This window comes from Plectropomus leopardus, chromosome 17 (genome assembly GCF_026936395.1).
Source record: "Plectropomus leopardus strain MGB_pleo_1.0 chromosome 17, ASM2693639v1, whole genome shotgun sequence".
In the NCBI taxonomy this organism is placed as follows: Eukaryota; Metazoa; Chordata; class Actinopteri; order Perciformes; family Serranidae; genus Plectropomus; species Plectropomus leopardus.
Genome location: NC_142192.1, coordinates 22293433 through 22317092, shown reverse-complemented (window position 1 = coordinate 22317092; position 23660 = coordinate 22293433). Strand labels below are relative to the sequence as shown.

General features: G+C 39.4%; 1 protein-coding gene across 1 annotated transcript; it reads right to left on the bottom strand.

Moving 5' to 3' along the window:
* Nucleotides 1-967: 967 nt before the first annotated feature.
* Nucleotides 968-23143, bottom strand: snx27a (sorting nexin 27a). Its single transcript, XM_042506154.2, has 13 exons — nt 22703-23143; nt 17245-17470; nt 15834-16026; nt 15370-15434; nt 14504-14608; nt 13929-14007; nt 13451-13614; nt 11395-11484; nt 9658-9807; nt 8908-9036; nt 7385-7444; nt 7161-7209; nt 968-5057 (listed from the first exon to the last, which is right to left on the bottom strand). The coding sequence occupies exons 1-13, from the start codon at nt 23017-23019 to the stop codon at nt 4987-4989; spliced, it is 1698 nt and encodes a 565-aa protein (XP_042362088.1). The 5' UTR covers nt 23020-23143; the 3' UTR covers nt 968-4986.
* Nucleotides 23144-23660: the final 517 nt, after the last annotated feature.

Here is a 23660-nt window from a genome sequence, read left to right as displayed (position 1 = left end):
GTGGATTATCTTGAGTAACGGGGTCATGATTTCTGGAAAGAGACGTTATTGTTCATATTATTATTATTATTGGCACTTTGAGCCTTATAGCTCCTCTATATTGGAGAGCATGCAGACATCTTTAAGGTAGATATCTCTGACACACGGAAACTCAAACCAAAACAATCTAGATTTTTAAATATTGCTACAGCTAAGAGGAAAAAATATGTATTTTTGATTTTGGGTGAACTGTCCCTTTAAGCTTCAAAAGTAGGGAAGAGGGAAATGTTTCCTGCCAACAAACTGTCACATCTGCTCCTTGTCACTTCTCCTCCAGCAGGCTGTAAACTGCAGTTACAAGTGTTGAGAAAAAACAAAAATTGCTGTCAAATCAGCTTCAGCCTCTTAACTCAGTCATTATGTGACAGACAATTTAGCTCTGAACTGAACATTTACCACCAGCGATTCAATATGAACCACCATTTGCATAAATGCCTCCCACACATGCACAAATTACTTATCTCTCCAAGCGTTTAAAGTAAACCTTGCGACTGAATGAAGAGCATGAATGAGATGCTGCCATCACCTTGCTTGGCAGCTCACAAAGGAAACACTCATTAAAAGCAATTTGTTCAGCGCGGCTGTCACATTTTTGACCAATCCAAATTTAAAGACATTAAAAAGCTTATCAAGTGCACTCGTCTTTTTCCTTTCAGGAAGTTAATTGGCCCCAGATGAGCACTGCTGTTGCTTTATCGCTACATGTCTTTATGGGAAGCCAGTCTTGACACTGGCCAAGTCCCACTGGAGAGAAAGAAAATCCATACATTGATAACCACAACCTGAGCGCTTTATCATCGAACAGCTGGATAAAAAAAAAAAAAAAAAAAAAAAGGGCCTCCTGGAAGCTCGTTCAGGTCACTGCCAACATAAAGAAAATAAGTTCATTTTATTTCCCGCAGACAGTAAATAAGCTCAGACTGACAGCTTTTGTTCCCAATATATAACTTTATTTAAAATATTGTTACAATTTATTACTCTACACAACATTTTCAAACCTTTTTTTTCCTTTTTTCTTATAGGTTAGTAAACCTTCATGTGTTTTTTAAGATATAAAACTCCATTTTGTAGCCTAGTTCTGCATCAGGTGTTAATGTTTTTAGACACTGCTTCTCTTGTTAACAGTTTCTTTGTGTAGTTAGCTAATCCTCCACACAGCCGTTCCCCACCAACAAAATCAGTGATCAACAGTGGCCCTCGCATTGCACGCTATCATTTCCCCAATCTTTATAATTTCTGTTTAAATAAATAAAAGTTTTGAGTTGGAGAAACAAGAGTGCATTTTGTCCAAGATATATTCTCTTTTTCTTTTTAAAACAACTATTTACAGGTTATGCTGAAGACAGACAAACAAGGCTTAGGCTTTTAATTGACGTCACTGCGTATGGGCTGAAATTAATTACACAAAGGCTAACACTTTTGAAAACTGCACTTACATCCACCCTTCATGTTAGTTAAGGTAGGACCTGTCAGCTGAAATGGGAAAGCTGGCAGCTGGCGGCCTCCGAGCTGGATGTTTGTTCCAGAGGTCGACGCACATCAAGTCTACACATTAATGATGAGACAAACGACGCGGCTCCGTGTGAACCGTCAAAGCAAAGAGACTGACTGAGCGGCCTCATAAAAGCCACTTTGAACGCTGGACTCCGAGACTGAAATGCCGCAGAATTTGAACAGACAGAATAGATTTTGCCGCTGCCACCGAATGATGTGATGAGCGCTGATTTGGCTTGCGAAAAAATGATGCGTTACTATAGCAACAGCATCTTTCAGACGAGCATCTCAGTGGTGCTTGTGATGAAACTTTCTGAGCCTCATGTGCGGGTCCACACATGGACAAGTTCATGTTTTATTCTACGGGCGACATGTTTTTCGGTTCCAGCCAACATTCTGTTATCTGTTCACTCCTGCGTGGAATTAAACCCTCCTTTTTTTTGTAAATAATCACTTACAAGCCAAGGCTCTCCAGCACCCCACACACAAACACAGATGGCCCTTAGCACAGCGTACACAGACGAACAAACACGGGCCGACGTTCAAAGACGTGCTTGTTAACATTCCTGTCATCCTTCTGCTTTCACCTAAACACTGTTACAATGACATTTATCTCGACTGATGGCAGAAACGGACGACGACTGACAATATGCGCACCTGCCTGTGACTGAGAGGAAGATGGCACCTGGCGCAGATGAACCGAAACACACACATATATATTTATATATATAAAAAAACAGCAGCTTTCTAAAAGCCTATTCACAGCAGCATGAGCCACGGGGACAGAGAACAAACATCAAACACAAAAAAAACACCGCTTTGAATACATTATTGGGAGGAGTGAGTCAGTTGGCGGACAGGAATAAAAGGAACAGAGGCTGCACTGAGCGTGTTGAGCCAACGTGGTGCTGCCACGGCAACCACATCCCCCTGTGATGATGGGAGACCAACCTGGAGAGGGTAAGAGCGGACGACAGAGAAGCCAACACACAGTCAAACCACCTCTATCTGCCTCTCCCCTCTACATGTTACACAGAGAAAAAAAACATCATCATGGTTGAACAGCTCCAATTCTTATGTCATCCATCTCTAAATTGGCTATTAGTCTGGCTGTCAAAATGACCATCCAGCAATCTGCACACTGCAGTTTCTTTCACAATTCAGCTATCTGTGGTGTGTGTGCAAAACACACAAAAGTATTGCTATATACAGTATAACTGCAGCCCGCCCTCAGAGGAAATAACAGCATGACAAATAAAATATTTTGTGATGTTACACAGTTTTGTCATACAATAAACACAGAGTAGCAGGGAGACAGAGATATGTGTGTGTGTGTTTATGCCGAAAAAGCATGTGAGCGGATGTGAATGTTAGCGAGACAATAGGAGACGCCTCCCATTTGTCTCCATCTGTCTGGCGTCTCTGTTGTCGTACGGATACAAAACCCCATCTTCATTTGCTGGCTCTCACACCGACAGCTCATCAGACACGTCCAATCAGAGCCTAAAACCTTATCAGCAATGTCAATGATAAACACAGAGGACACACACACACACACACAGATATACACGCACACACTCCAAGGTAACCTACTGATAGCAAATTATGACTAAACCTTGGCGTGAGTTAAACATTTTATTGAACCTAAAGCTGTAGAAAAAGAAAAAAAAAAACCTTTTGACTGAAGTGGAACTTAAACTTGTGCTCTTATAGTCAGCGTGAATTAAAATACACCAACATCACCCTAAGTTTCAGGGTTTTTGGTCGCCGCCAGACAACGAGTGAAGCTCAAGAATGTGTCAGTAATGAATCAGGCGAGATAAATTACTATCCATTAGTGGGATAAACAAAACACTACTGTGTTCGGAGTGAGATCAATACATTTACACACACTCACACCATTCAGAAATCTTTTTTTGTCAGCATGTTAACCTTTTCGACACATTCGAAGGGAGAAAAAAATGTTTTAATCTACAAAGAAAAAACTGAAATGCTGCTCTAAAACACAAAAAAATGTGTTTGTCTGTAAAACTGTAATAATAGGTCATGTGCATTCACACACAATAAATACTGTACCAATTTAGATGCAGTAAGAGTCAAACAGCTGCCTGCACTGCTATGAATCCTCACTGTTGCAGTCTCACAACTTTGTGCACCCTGTACAACACACAGGTACATGCGCACACGCCATCTGTCCTCATGATGTGGTTAATGGACAAACTGCAGAGGAGCGATACTTTTGAGTTACAGAGCCCGAGGGATCACTCTTTAAGAAGCTCTGAGAAGATTTCCATTTCTGCTCAAAGCCTGCGACTAAACCTGTCTTACACTCTGCTGCCCTCTGCTGCCGCTTCACAAAACTGCAGCTCCACAAACTCTCCCATGCTGTCTAAATATTCACAGTCCATCAGAATATAAAACACTCGCCCCATCAGCATCTAGTTCATCATCCCCGCGCAGAGCCGAGGATGAGAACGCCTCTTCCTCTCAACTTACATGCTCTGCAAAATCGCCACAATAAAACACTTGCGAGGGGAAAAAATACACATACTGACATTAATGGCAGACCGCCAACAGACATCGCTCTGAAGTTCTTTGACCAGAAACGGTGAAAAATCGAGATTAGTTAGAGCAGCTCGAATGCAGTTCAGTTAGTGTTTCGTTGTGTTAGATCAAGAAGCCAATTATTATAGCTCTTAAATTAATCTAAATTTTATCAGAAGATTGTTAAACAAACACACAATTACGAACATATCCTGTCTCAGTTAGTTACATTTGTGTCGCCGACGTTTTCTGACAAAGACAGAATACTTTTGACCTTACAGAAAGAAAACATCATTTTGTGTTAATGTCCATCGTCAGCATTAAGCGTGGTTTTGCTTTTTGTTACAGAAGCGAAAACTCCATTTTTCTGTATCTCACTATCATCTCTATCAGCTCCGCTCGGTTCAGCAGACGAGGGCCACGCTGAAGGCTTCGGGCCGAGACCATCCTGTTGTGCAGGATGGGATTGTCCATCGGCTCCCTCGTCAAGTGGCCGTTTCTCGAGGTGCTCCCTTTGGGCAAATGGTGCCGCAGCGCAGCGCTGCCGTGGCCCTGACTGGTCACACAGTCTGTTTGTGTCACATCTCAACCAGTGGCAGGAAGTAGCACCCAACATCACAGGGCGGATGCATGGAGGAAAACAACAGACACGCTATGGAGATCTAATAAATGACATGAAAGTTGGCTTTTGTTAATTTTCCTTCGTCGTTCGTCTTGCTGTGTGTATCCCTGGGGTCGGTTAAGTGTGGCTATTCCAGTTTCCCAAATCAGTCATTTCCCGTTTGTTTTTCTGGGACATGGATCGCCTCAGTCTGTCGCTCAGTTCTGTGTTTGTCGATGGGCGCTCTCTGGGGTGGCTGTGGTGATGCAAGTGGACCAGATTCTAGTTCGAGTGATGACAAATGATTTTTAAGAAGTTGCAATCTCCCCCCCTAGGTGGCGCCATCCCTTCTGCTGTGTCTCCAGAGGAGGCAGATACTCTGGAACACAGAGACGGTTCAAGGAACAATGATGGACTGGTTTTTTTTTTGTAAGCTATGAGACTTTGTAAAAAAAATGCTGCCACAACTCAGATCTTTAAGTGTCTCAGCAACAGTGTCACTGAGAAACTTTTCCTGAATTTTCACTGCGCTTCACTGAGTCTTGAGATCTTGAGATCTCTAGTGTGACATGCTGAAGGTCTCACTTAAGCCTTTAAAGTAAATTGGCTTGATGTTTTTCAAAATCACGGGAAAAAGGCAATGAGCAACAAAAGAAACAACCGCAAAATTAGCAACAAATTTGTAAAACGTACAAGAAAATTACCAGAAAATGAGTTAAAAACAAACAAAAAAAGGTAAAAGAAAGAAAAAGTGCTCAAAAAGTATAATAATTCTGTAAGGTAATTTAAAATGTGTAATTAAGATAATTATAAATATAGTTTTAAAGTTTTTATAGAATTTCTCTCCAGATTTTTTCTTTTTTCCCCCCCAAGACATCTTAATTTTTTTTTCTAGACATTTCTTCCCCTAGCTTTTTTTTTTTTTTTTTTTTTAAAAAAGTTAAATCTATTTATTTCATGCAATTTGTGGAACAGTTCAAGTTGCTCGTTGCCTTCTTCCCGTGTATTTGAAAGAAATGGCACCAATTTTCTCAGGGTTCAAAGGTTTAAATATTTGTGAAAGATGTCTGAAAGCAGCACAATGAAACTGATTGCTCCATATTTCAAAGGGTTAATGTCAGACTGTGATTTCCAACTGGAAAATGAAGCCATTAAATCGCTCTCGTCAAAGCCAGACTCCACTGACAAAAACAGTGATTTAACATCTGAACTCAGGAGCTGCTACAATCAGTTTTTCTTTGTTTGCGTTTTTGCATTTGGTGTTTAAAACAGTTAGTTCGGATTCACCAAAGTCACACAAAAACTAAATAGCTGATCGAAGCAACGGCTGACCAGCAGTTCCTGTCATCAGGGAACTAAAATGACATTTTTTGTCAATGGAGTCTGGTGACTTTGACGAGGGAACTTAGGCCGGTAACAGCTTCCCAGTCAGATCAAGCTGTCTCAGAGAGCACCGAAAATACTCTCAATTTAGTGTACACTTAAAATTATATCGATTTTTTTTTGTCTAAAATACGTTTAGTTGCTGACCCTGACCCCTGTGTCAGACTCCAGCCTCCTTCTCCAAACTGATATCTACTGTACGTAATACACAGACAATGGATTAATGCCTCACACACAACAAAAAATGAACTATCCCTTTAACATCTTGATGTCCTCAACCTTCGAAGCTTCTCTGTCCTTCTCAGTGTCTGTCAGTATCTGTCTCTTCCTGTAACTTGCTCATTTATCCTCGTGCCTTGCAGTTGCCTGTCCACATACTTGTACGGCGGGTCTTGTGCTGCCTCACATGGAACAAATAGTTTTAACTTCCCTCTTATGTGTGGGTCTATTGGAGATGTCCCTGATAGCGAGTCACATGTGTATACATGTGTCTATTGTGAAAACTTTTTTCACTGCGTGCAGCAATACATCTGCACGTCTTCTCACAGTTACTGCTGGAGGAGAATTTACTCTCTCCTTAGTTAAATACATTGTGGAGCTCTGGTGAAATGTCTACAAAATGCAGCCTTTTCTCTGCTTTGTAGCTTCCCCTCGACTTTGTTCAGTTCCTTATAATGCAATACGAAGCTGAACAAGAGAGATAATAAAACAACACAAGCGGATCTGAAAGCACCCTTTTAGGGCCGGGTGTAATTTAATGTCACTAAAATGAAGTTACTTCTAAACTAGTAAAAAGTTCACATACTGTATTTTTATGCCTTAATAGAAGACAGCATACTTGAAATCCTCTCCCTGCCCTTGGCCTTTTAGTTTTTGTCAGATTTTTGTGCATAATTCATGGTGCTTGATGGGTGCTGTCATTCAAAGCACCGCTCAGCACCGCATCTGAATACATATTTCTTTATAATTTGCCCTAGATAAAATCGAGCCTCTTACCCCTCAGTATTGGTGCTCTGTTTTATCAACAGTTACAAAAGATGTTACGGCTTTGTGTTTACGTTTGTTTTTTTAATGAACATGAGAAATGCTTGCTGCTTACCATTGTTACTGCAGTTTTTGTTGTCTTTGTCAGATGCCTCTTCCTCCACCTGACAGAATCACACACAAGAAATTCAGAATTGTAAGTAAAAGCCCGAAGAAAAAATCTCAGCAGTCTTATTGTACACATAAAGAAAAATGTAAAAATAAGCCGTGATTAGAATTTAGAACTTGGCATGGAGTCGTGTACTTCCCACAATGGAAGAGGAAAGGAGTGGTCCATACCTGTTTCCTCCACTTCAGCTCACAAAAGACCCGCTCAAAGCACTCATGCATGTAGTTAAACTGGGAAAAAAAAGCACACAGAATTGATATTCAGCCCTCCAGTACAGCAAAATCTGCCTGCAAAGTCACTGTGACCAGTTTTTGAGTTTTAATAATGCCATAAGTACACAGGAACGTGGGTTTTAACTATTAAAACTACACTTGGTAACTTTTACAGCAAAAATGACAAAAAGTTTTATAACTGTCACTATATCCTGACAGTAGTACATGTGGCAGACAATCTGTGAAGAAAAATCCTGCTCCTCTGCCTCCTCACAGTGCTCCTAATGGTAGCTGCAAGAATGACGAAAAAAAAACCCAATCAGAGCCGAGGAGTCTCTAACGCAGCTGTCGACAGCGCTCACGTAGACATTACAAAATTAAATGCATGTACTTTTTCAAGCACTGCTTTTTCATTATTTAGGACTTTAACTAATTACTTTTCATATTTAGTTATTAAACATAAATGAATGTGATCAATACCTCTCTTTCAGTGTGGGGTTACTCATCACCCTGTTTTGGGGCATAACTGTACGAAATCCTCGACAAAACATTTGAAGAGCATGCGAGCTCTGATGCTTATATGCAGAATATACGCCTGTTTTGAAAAGTTGCTGCCTTGACGGTGACACACACACACACACACACACACACACACACACACACACACACAAACAAAACAACAACACAACAATAATTTGTATACGTTTTTATATAAGGCATAAAACCTTTGTCAAAATGTAAGACAGTGCTATGTGGGTCATTTGAATGTCAAGGACTTTTTAGGCATTTTGTTGTAAAAGCAGCTGTTTTCGAGGTATTCCAGTCCTTGATCCCCCCCCTTAAAAAGTACTTCAAGCACTTTAAGCACCTTGTGCAAACCCTGTGTCAGTCATGTGAATCACTGCTTGTGACCTGCTGTCAAACTTTCTAACTCGGCAGCGCTGATCAAATATGATTTAAGATTCTGTTACTGCATTGCCTATTTCTCGCCTCAAGTGTTTTTTAGAAACATATTAAGTATACTGTTTATCTGTAAAATGAGAAAGTTTGTTTCAGCTGGTGAACAGTACTTTATTAGCTTGTCTGGTTTTTTATTTTTTTTTACATGGCAGCTGGGTCACAAACTTTCTCATTTCACAGTTCAACAGAATACTAAATTATGTTTCAGAAACTTTCAAGGTGGTAAATAGACAATAACAAAATCTTGGGTAGTTTTTGATCAACTTTGCCTCGTTTGACCACAGCTAACAAGCAGTAACTGACATGACTGACAGCTGCTTTCTGAAATGACCTGTGATTGGCCAAGTCCCCCGTCACGGGCCTGAAAACAGAGCCAAGCGGAGGAGCAGAATTACACTGCCTACCTGAACTTTAAATCATATATAAATATAATGAAGTGTTTTATAACCTGTTCTTTGAAAAAAAACCACAACATTTATTATTCTAAAACTTTTAAATAAATGAATTAAGTCAACACTCACATATGGAGTGAAGATCTTGACCCAGCGAGGTTTTTTCTCTCCTCTGGCGTATTCAAAGCAGAAAGCCATCCCCTCCTCATCAGTGTCCCAGCGCTGCATCTCCCCCCACTCAAACGCTATCACCTGGTTCTGAGGGGCAGAGTTTACAGTAGGTAAGCTCCATGCACAGAAAGGCATAAAAGTTTTTAGCTTCAAAATTATTTATTTTTACATTAAAAAATAAAAAATCTAACTAAGCAAGGCAGTCTTATTTATGAAACACATTTCATACACAGAGGTAGTTTCAAGGCGCTGTATAAATGAGTTAAAACGACATAAAAAAGAACAAGTTGATTCAAAGTTAAAACAATACAATTAAAAACACAATACTACTTAAATGAAAAGAGAGACATAAAAGAGTAAAAAATAATTAGCAAAAATCATTTACAAGATTTAAAAGTGTACTAATATTATAATAATAAGACATTGAGTTTAAAACACATTTGGTTAAAAGCACTTAAGAATAATAGAGTTTACAGTTTGGACTTAAAAACTGCAGTGGTTGTCCAGGCGCTACTCGTATACCCACTCAGTGATCTAATTAGAGGTCTTGCAAGGTTATATTGCTCGAGTATGTTGGTCATGGATTTAGGGCCAGTTCCATAAAGAGCTTTGTAAATAAGTAACAGGACTTTAAAATCAATTCAGTGGCTTACGGGCAGCCCGTGAAGAGCTTTAACTACTGAGAAACTAGCAAAGACAAACACTCACCTCCAGCGTGCCGTCCTCGGTACAAGCGTGCAGCTTGAAGTGATGAATGCTGATAGCCGTGATGACATGTCCCTTCCTCCTGGAGTCACAGGAGCAGTGTGGGAACGCCACCTCATTGTAGCCCTCACACGTCCGCAACAGACTCAGGTACTAACAGAGAATTAAAGAGAACGCACATCGGTCACTAACACTGTGAGATTATGGAAATCTACATAAATATGTTTCTATATAAATGTAAATAAATAACATTACATGTTTTTCCTGGATCAAAATGAGGCAGAGGTAGGACACTTTTTTACAAATGTATTTTAGGAATTCTTTGTTCTGATTTAGGAGACACCACACTGTATAAGAGAGAAGATTAGCAATATTTTTGTCATAGGCTCTCTCTTTTTGGTGTTGCAGTTTGTAGACGGTCCCTGCACACTTGTCTCAAACCAGGCTGCACATGGAGAGCAACTTTATTTATTGAGCTCAGAGGATGGCTCTTGTAATGAAAATTAGACTGCAGCTCGTTGTTTGCTTTACAACGGCTCAAAAGAGTCGTCTTTTGTGTTGTAAAAATGTTTTGCTTCTGGGTTATTGATCAGTTCATATCTGAAAATATATTTCCAACTTTACTGAACTGCATAGAGCTGTGTAAACGAATGGAAACTGCCATTTGCAACAGCGTTTGAAAGTACCAGCTGGCAATATAAAACTATATAAAACGACAGGGAGAAAGAGGCCGATGATGACCTAATCAGCTTTCTTTAGGGTTTTTAGGGCTGGTTTGCTGCTGTCCAGCCACAAACAGACTTTGAAAACTGACTTTTCTTCTTCCTTCAAAAACAATTTCACTTAAAAATGATAGAAATCCAGCAAGTGTAATGCTTGTTTTGAAAAGTGTTTTCATAAAGACACCCATCACTTTTATTGAGAGCTGGAAGCAGGACAAACCTTAATGGAGGCAGCTGCCTCATTATTCTCTACGCAGGAAAAAAAATTGTCTTATGAAGTGATGTAGCTGCTTTCAGACGTGATTTGTTTAAGTTATTTTCGATTGGGAGGGATTGAGCAGCGGGTGGACAGATTCTTAGGCAGGAAAAATCATAAAAAGGCAACTTTTAAGCTGTGAAGACTGGCTTAATTCACAAGTGTAAGTTTTTAGTTTATAAAATAAAAAAATAATAAAGCAATATCCAGTTTAAGTCAGAATTTGGACCAAAATATTGTGGATACAAGATGCTATCAGCAATAATCTCTACTTTCATTCCACTACATTGTGAGATCTTTACATTTACAGTTTTAAAAAATGTCTCTTTTATGCGAAGAAAGACTTTTATGAGATATAAGTTAGGGTGTATGGGAACCAAATATTTTGGTTTCTCCACCTGGTTCTTTTAAGACCCTCAACCCGATGAAGCAAATGTTCGCATGAACATTTCACATATTAGACAGCCCCAAACTTTTTGGACATTGCTCTGAGTGGCTACATAGCTGTGAATGTAGATTAAATTCACACAAAGAAACTCACACAGACGCCACATTCAGTTAATGCTCAACAAACGTCAACATTAACTCAGTGGCTTTATCTCTGTTTACACCACAGAGGGCTCTCTCCTGAAGTGTGAAAGGGTTTCTGACTCTCCTGTCCATTTCTATTTGGTAACGTTTTGGTGATGGCTCTGGTCAGCAGGCAAAAAGTGTAGTCATCCCAATCCCCTCCCCGAACAAAGAGTGGTCTGTAGGACTGACCGTGGCCATCTTGCGCTGCTCTGCCAGCTTCTGCAGCTGGTAGGATTTGTCCTCTGTTTTTATGAATCCCTTCTTCACATCTTCCAGTGCCTAGACAGACAGGGGGCGGGGTGGACGGGGAGTTGGGTTGTTAGGAAGAAATACAACAGCATTTATTATTTGAGGTCAGTGCACAAAAATGATCATCTATTAAAAACATTTAGCAAGACAAAAGTCAGCCCCAAGTCACAGAATTGAACCAAAGACAACAATAACCAGTTGTGTACATTTTAAAGCAGCTATAATCAGCATTTATATAATAAGAATACATCAATTGACATTGTAAAAGGGGTCAGTTGTAGTGATGAAGCTACAGGGAAGTATCATCCGAATCTGCAGCTCCCCTCAGCTTTAAAGAGCTCTACAAAGTGTTTCAGCTTGTTGTTTTGATGACTTTACTGGTGCAACTTGCTGTAATGGGTCACTGCTGAACCTCGGATGCCTAAAATGCTTCAGGGAGTGACCTTTATTGGTAAGTGGACAGCCTGTAGGGTTGTCTCTGCTGCTGCTGCTGCTGCTGCAATGGTTATTTTTAGTGCATTTGCATTCGAGGATTACTTTTTCCAGTTCACACTTTGTACTCTAAAAATTGTGGAATCATTTTTGCTGTCTTTGAGATTCTCATGGTTCTCTGCAGGGCCGTCCCCTTAAAAGAATTTCGCATGCAGTGGGATGCAATGTGATATGCAGTAAAAGCTCAGTTTTTTTTTGTTTTGTTTGCATTTTTGCAAATTATCCTGATTTTAATGCTATGTAAATAAACTTTATTGTATGTTTTTTTTTCATCAGAGATGCTTTAGTTGCGTCTGGTTAGGATGATATGGAATATCCGTGGTACTAAAACTGTAGGCACAAGGTAAAGTACTTGCTCTGGCCCTTGTGCTGAATGAAGGTAAGTTTAAAGCACACAGGAAGAGAGGACAGACCAGAACAAGAAGGGCCTCGTCTCTTGAAAAAAAGAAAAATTGTGAACACAGCCGTTGCGGCGGTTGCTTGCCATCCTTTGCTGTTGGCTTGATAACAGTGTGGTATTGCAATATTGTGCATATCGCAACAGCCCTAGACTTTTGATTTCCTGACTAAGTACTGATGTTTTGGCATCTAAACAATCAGCACTGTTTGTTTTACATTCAGGATGTTATTTCAAGGACTCTCTGACTGGTGGCAGCTTATTATGCAGGATTTTCAGTTACTCTCGGTAAATGAGCAAGCGAAAGTGAAAGAAAAAATGATTCCCTCTGGTTTGGTGTTTTGCCTCGCTGTATTTGTGTCTTTTCAGCGCTGTGTCTCTTGGATGCCTGCTGCTTATGGTCTGGCATCTGGTCACTACTTTATTATTAAGTGTGGACCTCACCTGAGCGCTGTCGGGGAACACACCCATAAACTTCTTCAAACACAGAAAATGAGAAAAAAATAGCGGCAGAGGGCAGAGCATTTGCAGAAAAATACACTGCCAAACACTTCTAGTTGGTCATAAATGTGTTTGTAATGGATTACTTCTTTACGAGTCTGTACATTGTTTCTAGGAAAATTCCTGCATAGTATATCTTTAAAGTATAAAGTTATTTGCCAACAAACTCCAAGCTGGCAAGAATTTAGCTACTACTAAGCCAGACTTTGCTTTTTTGTTAAAATACAAAACATATTAAGTGTTTATTTTGGCAGTTGAATGTCTAGAAAAAGTAACAAGGATGCATTGACTGTGGATGAGTGAACCTGTATGTGTTTACTCCGACTGAAGATAGTAAAAACCTATTTTTAACAAAAAGAATAAATAAGTGGATGGAGAACGGGAAGATTCTGAGCATAATTTGATAAAACATAAAAAGTGGATTTATACAGTACAATTCCTTCATTATGGCAAAAACTGTCCATGACCAAAAATGCTAAAATCTCCTACATGTTTGGACAGATTCAACTCAGGGAAAAAAAAGTGTATAAAAAAACCCCAGTAGACCACATTTTGTGCTGAGTTCTCTTAAATCCACGGCAAGTGGGATTCAATTATTGTTATTACCTGGTGAAAGCAGTAGTGCAGTGCCAGCGGGTTGTCTCTCAGCAACTCCTCCTCCTGGAAGCTAAACAACCATTTGCGGAGCGCCAGGCAAGTCCCCGGCACTGCCGACGTGTAATTCTGCACATAAAGCTTGTGGGGAAACTCATTAGGCGCAAGCTTCCGCACTGCAACAAATATCAGAAAGAAGGACAGGAACGAGGAGAGGGATGAAAAAAAAAAAAAGGGGGGGGTCTGTTTAGTCATTAAAAAAATAAATAATTCATTCTAGCCTGTTCCAAATTACCTGTCCTTGCTGTCCAAAGCTGCACATCCCCAGGCCCTATGAGCTAAACTAAACAGTAAGATGATGATGGTGCAGGGCTTTATTTAGAAAAAGAAGTGGCCATGTGATGAAGTCACCCATGAGAAGGCTCTTAAATGAAACACATGAGAATATATAAAAATGCTCTGTGACATCAAATACACACACAGTTCTTACCAAACGAGTGGTTGATGACTTCGAAAAGGGCAAAGTAGCTCGCCATAATACTGTCCATTCCAACCTTCATCACTAACGCCTACAGGAAGAGCAATGCAGAGTCAGTTATGTAAGAAAAACACTGAGAATTTTTATTTAACCATGAAAGTCTGTTTTACTTTTAGTACAAACATACGTTCTACAATTAGAGTATTTACCAGTAAACAAGATTTCACTTTGCAACCCTCAGTGTCATAATTTTACAGGGTTCCTGCAGCTAAAGACATGTGTGATTTAAGACTTTATTCCTACTTTAATGCCACTTTTTGGAATTAAATTCAAGGCCAATTTCATGATAATCAAAATTTAAGAAGAAAGTACTATCATGAGCCGGCATCAATTACTTAGAGTTCGGCAGAATTCAGTAAATTACTTTTTTTTTTTTTAAATCAAGCCTTTAATTTTGGATTAATTAATTCAATGCCTTTTAAGACTTTTATAGGATCCACAGGGACCCTGATTTAGATAAAAACTAAATGCAAATTCTAATTCAGGCGTCCAAACAAACTGTTCAATATTTGTTTACGTATTCTTACCTGGTACACCTGGTCTGTGGTGCTGTTCTTGCGGACTCTGACAGAGATGGTGGTCTTATCTGGGAGGGCTATCCGCAGTTCTACGTCCGTCACTCCATTGTAGTTCTGCACAGCGAAGGGACACATAATGAGAGAAGCTGTAGAGCTGACTTGTGTGGATTAATAAGGGTGTTTGCCTGCTTGTCTGAGCGTACATGCGTGTGTTTGTTCTGAATTATTAGCAAGTTTGTCTGGATTTTAAAAACAAACAGACATCACTGTAAGATGTCCTAGAACAATCCTTCTATTTGTGTTTCTTTAAATGCTGGATTAACTCAGTATTACTGCATTTGTCCCTGATGCTCGTTCCTCATAACACATAAAAGGCAATGCAACTGACTGTTAAATTGTTTTGGCTCTACTGTTTAAACTCCATGCTGGCTGGCATCATGGGCAGCCAGATACTCTCAAGCAGTTAAACTCAAATGCCTCAACTACTGATGCTTGTCTTTGACAAAAAGCCTATTTTTTTTAATTAGAAGACTGAAGCAGGTTCAATAGATATAATTAAAATTTCATCATGAGTTTCAAAATTCCCCCAAAACCCTCTTGAGTGGGGTCAAAATCAGATACAGAATATCAACTACATACATCTCTAACCATACAATTTATCAGAAAAGCTCAAATGCAAGACAAAGTAATAAAACAAGCAGTGTGTTGCTGTTAAATTCCCTGGCTTACAAGACATAAGTTGTACATCTGAGAACATTTTTGAAAGAGAAATAAAAACTAAAAGCTTCTCAAAGTTTAGGATCAAAATTCCCAGAAAATAAAATACATAAAGATCTAGTATATCACATCAAAACAATAACAGATGATATATTTACCTCATCTGATTCAGAGAGAAACTCCTGCATGATGTCACTCTCTCCAATCACCCGCACAGAGCAAACTGGAGACAAACAGAGGCAGACGGAGAGACAAAGAAGGAGGTCAAAGAAAATCAAATAAACAAAGAGCAGCAAAATGTCACGTTGTCTGCAACCTGTGTTCAGATTTACAGTATTTCTGTGCATGGCGGAAAATTGATCGCAGTCAGTCCTTGAGCTATTTTCTATTAAACTATATGATTTTGTCATGTACGCATGAAATTATTTCCGTTTTTCCTTTGTATGGCTCTAATGTCTAAATAGCTTGTTGCACGTGAATGTCAGCCTTTGAAAATGGAGTGGTTAGTTCTTAAAACAATACGTTGATTGGTGACAGGAAAACCTTTTGTATTTGCGCACACTGAAAATTGATAGACACACAATTGGGTTTATGCGCTAGTGACCTTTCCATATCAGCCTACCTCGCTCCAGATACTCCTCCAGGCCTCTACGGCGAGCATCCAGCTGCTGTTCAGACAGGGAGAAGGGCCATTTACCGGGAAGCTTTGGAAAGTTGAAGTTGGAAAACTCCCTCTTTAGATTCTGGTGCAGGATGGCAAACTCCCGGTAGCGCTTTGAGCACAGCTGTCTTCCTGACATGTACACGTTGTACACCTATGGGGAAGAGCAGACAGACCATAGTGCATAAGTGTAAGAGAAAATAGATGTTCACTACAGATCCAATCTCAAGGATCAGAATTTGGACCAATCAAGGCATTTTTTAACTGATCAGTATCGGCTGTAGATGAGTCTGGCGACCAATGTTTGTGCTCCACCATCTAGCAGCGCCGCCATTACTGCAATTGACTGCTGCCTGCTGACAGTGGCAGCCATCGATGCAGTATAAAGTTATAACGTTGTGGTGACAGCAGCATGGATAGCTGGATTGACAATGCCAGACAGTGTCCCCCAGTTACTGATATATGCATCTTAACATTATTCAGATTTATTTATTACGTATAAACAAGTGATGAAGTAACATTACAGGAAAGTAAAGGTAAAAGTAGAAAATTGTACACTTTGCAGTACAGTTTGCATTCAAATGCGAGTAGGTGGGAGGGTGATGCCACCGCAGTAATGGCAACTTGATTAATTCCAGTATTTTGCAGTATGTTTATTAACGTTATTTACTTATGAGCACTCGTTTCAGCTCAGCATGAGCATCTCTTGTTTTGCTGTCGCCTATGGCGCATGGTGTTTCAGTGACAGACAGATCCAACGACAACCACACCCATCACGCCACTGCAAGTGCAACAAAAGCTCTGCGGGCAAAAGCCTGTAAGAGTAATTTATTAATGTAATTTGTCCAAAAGATGTACAGATGAGGAAAATAAACACTCAGTCGAATATGGTCCATTCAGGTAACTCAGGCAACGGCTGCAGAGAAGCATTAAGAACAGGAGAAATCGGTCTTAAAGGGACAGAGACATTTTCTCGAGACAGTGACAAGGCCAAAAAGATTAAAGGGAAGGTTTGTTCATTTTGTAAAACAAGCAAAAAAGATTAGGAAACAGCTTGGATACAGGTTATTTGTTTTCTTAATGCATTGCAGAGGTATTCAATTGTAAAGTATAGGCTATACATTGGTTTGATTTTAACAACGTTTATGCTCTCAAAGTTTGCACTGTGCAGCTTTATCAGATCGGGACTCGCAATCGGCTAATACTCAATATTAAAAGACTTGGATCTGCGGAAACTTGATTGAGACATCCCAAATATTTAAAACCAAGAATAACAAGGTTTTTTTTTTTTTAAATACTGCCATAGACAAAAAAGTTGAGGTACATCTACACGAAAGAAAAAAGTGAGTTGATGTATCAAATCAGTACTCACCACAAACCTCTCGGAGTGCTGCTCTACATGTTTATATGTAGGAATAGAAATGGGCACTGCCTGCTTGTCACTGTAGTCATAGTTGGGTTGGACATCTTCTCCTCCTTCCAATCCATCGGCCTCCTGAGCTGGAACCGACAGAACGGCCAGAACCAGCTCCTTCTCCCCGGCACGGATCAGGTCCACCACCTGCTTATGGGTGGCACCTTCCACACTCACCCCGTTACTGGAGGGAAAGCAAGAGAAAGGTGGAGGAAGAAGGCAGAGAGAAAGAGAAAAAAAAGTCAGCAAAGATTTTTAAAAGGCACTTTTTCCCTCACTATTGTCACATAATCAATTTTCTTCAACATTGCAAATAATTCAACACTCAACACAACAGATCAAGAATTCACCACTGATCAAAGAGGGGCTTGACTGGACTCCACTTTTTAAAGTGTTCAAAAAGCATCTCTGCTGGAAATAATAATTAGGGATACACCAATCGTTGAATACATTTAATATGATAAAATTACTTTTGATACTCAAGTACAGTTATTATCTGATACTTTGAGACTTTTACTCAACTAGTATTCCACTGTAACTGAGTTTAACTTCTACTTAAGTCATTTTCAGGTACGATATCTGTACTTTTACTCAAGTACGGCTTTCAGGTACTTCATTCACTACTGCTGCACAGTATATATATATATTTCCATAGTGCTAAAAAAATTTAATTTAAGCGGCCGATAAGTAATATTAATTGTAGTCCGCCGCAAATAAATGAATGTGTGGGAATCCCCGGGAGTTATTTCAATGTAAGGTAGTCAGCACAAAGCTACGAATAGCTGTGGCACTAAAGACTGATGCTGTGTTGACATGGAATCAAGCAGACGGTAGACAGCAGAAAACATGGGAAAAACAAACAAACAAACAAACAAACAAACAAACAATGAAACAGTCTGATGGAATGGCAGGATGGTATAACAAAACATCCATGATGAAATGTTCGTCGTTATATTGAACTGTTTACATAGGATGAGACAGAATATATTAAATACAATTGCTTCTTGTCTATTATTTCATGTGATTGTTCAACATGTTTCATATGAGGCAGCGACGTAACATCCAGGTGAAAATTCAGACTAAAATTCCACTTAAATGATACCAAATTTGTCGTCTGCCTGAATCCATGTGAACGCAGCATGAGTTGTCTTCCGACTGTTACTAAACTGATGCAGCTAATAGTGTTTACACTGAATTTTCCGATTTGGTCATGTCGCAGACAACAACAGATCCTCTTAATTAGGTCAGCATTGCATCCCTAAATAGAATTGTAATAATGCCACACAGTTCGGATCAGCACAGCATGACTGTATAATGTTTCACCGATGCTGCAAAATTTGCATTTTGTTCATTTTCCTACGATGGTAAACACATTTTTCCCCCATTGACGAACACAATGTTGGGAGTGCTGATCTGCCAGGTCAGCTCTAATGTCTCCTTTCTTTTGGTGCCGTGAGACACCTCCCCTCTTGGCTTTGCTGAGGCCAGATGGCAGCAGCATCAGGTGTCTCTGCTAATCTTCCTATGAGAAACAGCGGGACAGACACAGGAGAGGAGGGAGCAAGCAAGAGTGCAAGCATATGTCTGTCCATGACATGCCATATCTATTATTGCTTACATCTGTATAGTATCATGGATGAAAGCGAGAATAAGTCAAACAGATAAAGAGAAGTTAGCTGAAAATAAAGTCCACAATGAGAGATTGACAGCTGGTTTATTATGGGAGTAGAGGTTGACATGATGGCATTCCTTGTAGTTGCTCAACTGGAGAGCAAAATTGGGGGCAGGAGGTGACCAAAAAGATGAAGATAAAAGGAGACGTTTTTGTCTCTGATCCCATCATCCTGTTATATAAAACAGATGCAAAAACATGCCTGCCAGAAAGATGTGTCATTGCAGTAAAGAGGGTTGCTGGAATGTGAATTAATAAGTGAATGTATATGTTTAGATGACATATGTTGTGTAAAAAGATCACAAACACTCAGAAATGCATGTTACAATTTGCATAGGCCAAGAGATGTCTGCCAAACAAACAAAACATTAATATGAACTTGAGTAGTGGTTCTCAGTTTTTTTTTTCCTGAAGGGACCCTTTTCTATCACCGAGTAACCTGAAGACCCCTGACTGAGTGTCGTAGCGATCTGGATGAATTCTGAGCAGATTATTTCCTGCAAATATTGCCTCAGTGATAAGTTTTCTTAATACACTTAGAACTTTTTATGTGATTTTGTTTGCTTTATGTTTTTTTTATGTTAATATCCATACATATTTAATAGGCTTTTTTTTGACAAATTCAGTGTCTTCTTCTCTCTGACTCTTGGCCATTGCTCTTAAGCTCTTTAGTTGTCTTTACAGTGATTTTCTGATGCAGGATGAGGCTCCACAATTACAGTTTGTGTTCAGGTCTTCACCACATCCTTAATCTGTGAAATCTGTTTTAATTTGTCTTGAAAATTAATCAAATCTACTTTAAAATGTGAAATTTCATTTAGTTTTCTTTACAGAAATGAATGAAATGCTGACATGCAGGTCTACTATAAATTAAAAAAAAAATAAAATAAAAAACTTCTTACACCCCTTAAAATCAACAAGGCCTCACACCCCTGACACAAGGCACAAGAGACTCCTTGTGTGGGTTCGCACCTCCAGGATGGGAAACAGCTCACTCACATTTTGTTGCCTCGCACAGAATAATTTGGTATATTTCCTAAATAGAAAGATTTGAATATTTCATCAATCTTTTTTTTGAATTATCAGAATTTCAATTGTGAATCAATAATAATTCATCAACATGCAATTAATCCACTAATCAACTACAGTAATTTCTCATGTACAAATAAAAGAGCACTGCAAGTTCATGTTTTTTCTATTGTTTCTGGAATTTGCACACTCAGGCAGCAGTCAGTCAAGAAATACCTTAAGTTAGCTGGTTATCACCACTGAAGCAGCATTGTTCTGTTTCCTTGTTCATAAAACTGTGAAGTAAAATGCTGACATATGACATACTTTGCAGGATGGTTCTTTTTAGTTTTGCAATATGGTAAAGCTGGTTAATAAGTCACATGGCAAGTGGTGGTACAGTCATATGACCAGAGAGAGATTTAGCAGTTAAAATGGAGCAAACACAGGTTGAGTGGAACCTTTCTGATGCTTCAGCAAGCAGAAGTAAACCAGTGTTCCTTGTTTACAGTTTCTCTTCTCCCTTTTTCTAAATTTAACCTATAATCGAGTATACCCATTGTTCATATCCTGACATCACAGCTTATACTAGGCCATACATACACATGAGCTTTCAAGAAACATACAGCTGTTGTGATTTTACAATACTATTTACTATGAAAATGTAGTTCACTTCATGATTTCACACATCAAGGCTTACAGTCATGGGAGAATTCTGATAGTTTGGTTTACAGGTGGAGACTGACATTATTATAGAGCTAGATGTTTGAAAATGTGAAATGGAGATGGCTCTGTGGGGACATCCTTTCTCTAAAATTGTATACATATGTTATATATACTTTTCACAATAAAGTTATTTCCATGAAAATCTCCTTTCGGAAGAAAAAAACAGTTAGATGATTTGCCCCTGACTTTTCTAGGCACAACAGAAAGTTTTTGACAAAACAACACAATCAATTTCTGTATGATATCCAGGACCAAGTCATGTATACTGTCAGCTAGGGTTGCAGCGGTACCTTGGTATGAAAATTGACAATTATCATGCTGCATACACTGGCTTATTTATGGTATTGGAAAACAATGCGACTAGACGGAGAGTCCCAATTTTACTTCACTTATTTTAAAAAAGGGGGACTTTTGCACTTATTTTTGTTAAAAATGGTTTCAAGTTTTAATTATAATAATGACACAAAAATGGAATATGAACTATTATAATCGGCCAACATGCTGATTTCTGCCAATATCTGATAAAAAACTGATATTTTTTACTCACAAAGTGAACATGTAGTAAATATCAAACCTAAGCTGAAGTAATTTTGTATATATGTAATATGTCTCCATCTGCTAGTGGGCCATCACGATAAGAGTATGCATAATATCATGTTGATTACACTACAGACAAAACATGATGATCACTAAAATTAGGTAGGGAAAAAAAGCGGATATATCAATGACAGTATCGATGATTGGCCAAACAACTTATATGTCGGCATTCGGGTTGCAATGGCATGAGATATTCATGGTACGATGACCCGTCTCAGAAAATATCATGTAGTCACAGTATTATAGAATTATTATAATTATCAGTCATAAACAAAATGGTTAGTTTTGATCTAACACATGTTTAAGACTCCAAATACTAGGGGACGACTGATATTTGTTTTTAAGAGCCGACAAAGATACGATTATTGGTATTTAATGAGACGGATAACTGATATTTGGAACCAATATGCATTTACAATAAAATGTTTTAATCTTTCTATAAATATTTAGATTTTGGAATTTTACAAACTACAACACATAACGTTGTTTAAAGTTCCCAGCAACTTTTTTATAAAGTCAAGTGAAAGTGTAAATAAAAAATGAATAAGTAAAAATAACTCCGTCAAGTTTTACGAGATAAAAGTTCCTCCCATGCTGCACTTTTGATTACTTTCAACGGCGATCAATACATTAAAATGCCGATACAGATAATCCACATCATGCCAAATACCAGTCTCAATAATCGACCAATTAATACCACGCTATTTCCTGAGGGTTGTATTATGTATTATATTATAAATTATGTTCTGGGTTATAATGAACAGAAGCCCGGAAGACAAACTTCTCCAATGTGCTGTATATCAAAGCCAATCAAGTACAATGACAGGGATAAGGGGCAAAAACCACAGACAGCAGCTAAAACTGTATCATGTAAACAACATGTCTGTTGTGAAGGATAATCTGTCAAGTAGCCTTCAGGATACGAAACACACACAACTCATGTGATGCACAACTTGACTGACAACACTGCCATCCACTGTCTTCGGGCTGGGTCAAATAAGACATATGCGCTATTATGCATATGACAACACAATGTCAACGAGGCTGTCATTTAATGTTCGTCATTATAACCAGGCTGAAGGAGACACTGCGCAAAGGACTGCCTGTACAGGCGGTTAGCTACCTGGCTCGCTCGCTAGCTAAAGCTAATCAACATGCACAGCCTGTTGTCCAACTTATGTAAGCTGGTTAGCTTTCTGTTAACTCACTAGCGTTAGCTTGGTGAAGCTACAACACCAAATGTGCGTCAACTCGACAATAACTGGTCACCAAGTCAAACAGCAAACTACTTTTGTTGTCATAACAGACAGGTGGCGTAGCCTTTAGGATAGCTAATGTGCTTGAAATTGGATCAACACGGGCTAAACTGGGGGGCTAGCCTCACTTGCTAACTAACGGGCTATGTTGACTTACACCTCAAGGATCCGGTCCCCCTTCGATATCCCGGCTCGGTCTGCCGCTCCTCCGGGCAGAACTGCACTGACATGCTGAAGAGGAGCGTACAGTTCCCCGTTGATGCTCCGGAGCTGCCCCCCTTCGCTTACTTGACCGCGGACGTTGAAGCCGTAGCCGGACTCCGACTTAACGATCCTCACCATCCGCGGACCCGTCGTTACTGTAACGTTAGCCGCGGTCTGGCCCGCGGTGCCCGCAGACGGGCTGACAACCGGACCGTTACGGGATGCCGAAGGGAGAGCCGACCGAGTTTCATCGTCTCCTACATCCGCCATCTTATCCACAGGCCCTGGCCCCTCTTCCAGTCGGTGTCTTATCGTAAATTCAAAACAACACTCGAGCTCTGACCCTCCGTAACGTTAGCTCCACAGACCGACTCTGTTGTTGATAACCCGCCCCTCGGTCGCGTCACGAGACACGGCCTCACAACGTGACCTCCCGGAGGCGTCACCCAAAGTCTGATCCGTTTCACATCTTCAGAAAATGAAGTTAGTCATCAGTTTGGCTTTACACTAATTGTCAATATGACAAAGTTTAAGGGGTCGACCAATATTGGTATTTCAGAGCCGATAACGATAACAGTGAGCGATAACCGATATATATGAAACCAATATGCATTTAAAATAAACCTGACAGTCTTTCTGTCAATATTTAGAATTTGGAATATAACAAACTCCAACACAAAACTTTATTTAAATGCCATTAGAAAAAGTTTAAGCAAAACTGAAATATTCAACATCACATAGCCTACAGCAAGGTCCCAGCAACGTTTTTGTGAATTCAAGTGAAAATTTAAATAAAAAAATAGTAAATAAAAATATATCCCTTAAAAGCTCCCTGTATACTGATACTTTCTTTTCACTTTTTAATTTAGTAATTTTATTGTTGATCATTTAAATAAAATGCCAATGGACTT

Excerpts from the sequence above, each read along its gene's own strand:
- snx27a (XM_042506154.2), bottom strand. The coding sequence starts at position 23,019 with ATGGCGGATGTAGGAGACGATGAAACTCGGTCGGCTCTCCCTTCGGCA. Across the intron at positions 15,435-15,833 it reads GGAGGAGTATCTGGAGCGAG|TTTGCTCTGTGCGGGTGATT; the intron begins GTAGGCTGATAT and ends GTTTGTCTCCAG. Across the intron at positions 5,058-7,160 it reads CAAAAACTGCAGTAACAATG|AGTATCTGCCTCCTCTGGAG; the intron begins GTAAGCAGCAAG and ends TCTGTGTTCCAG.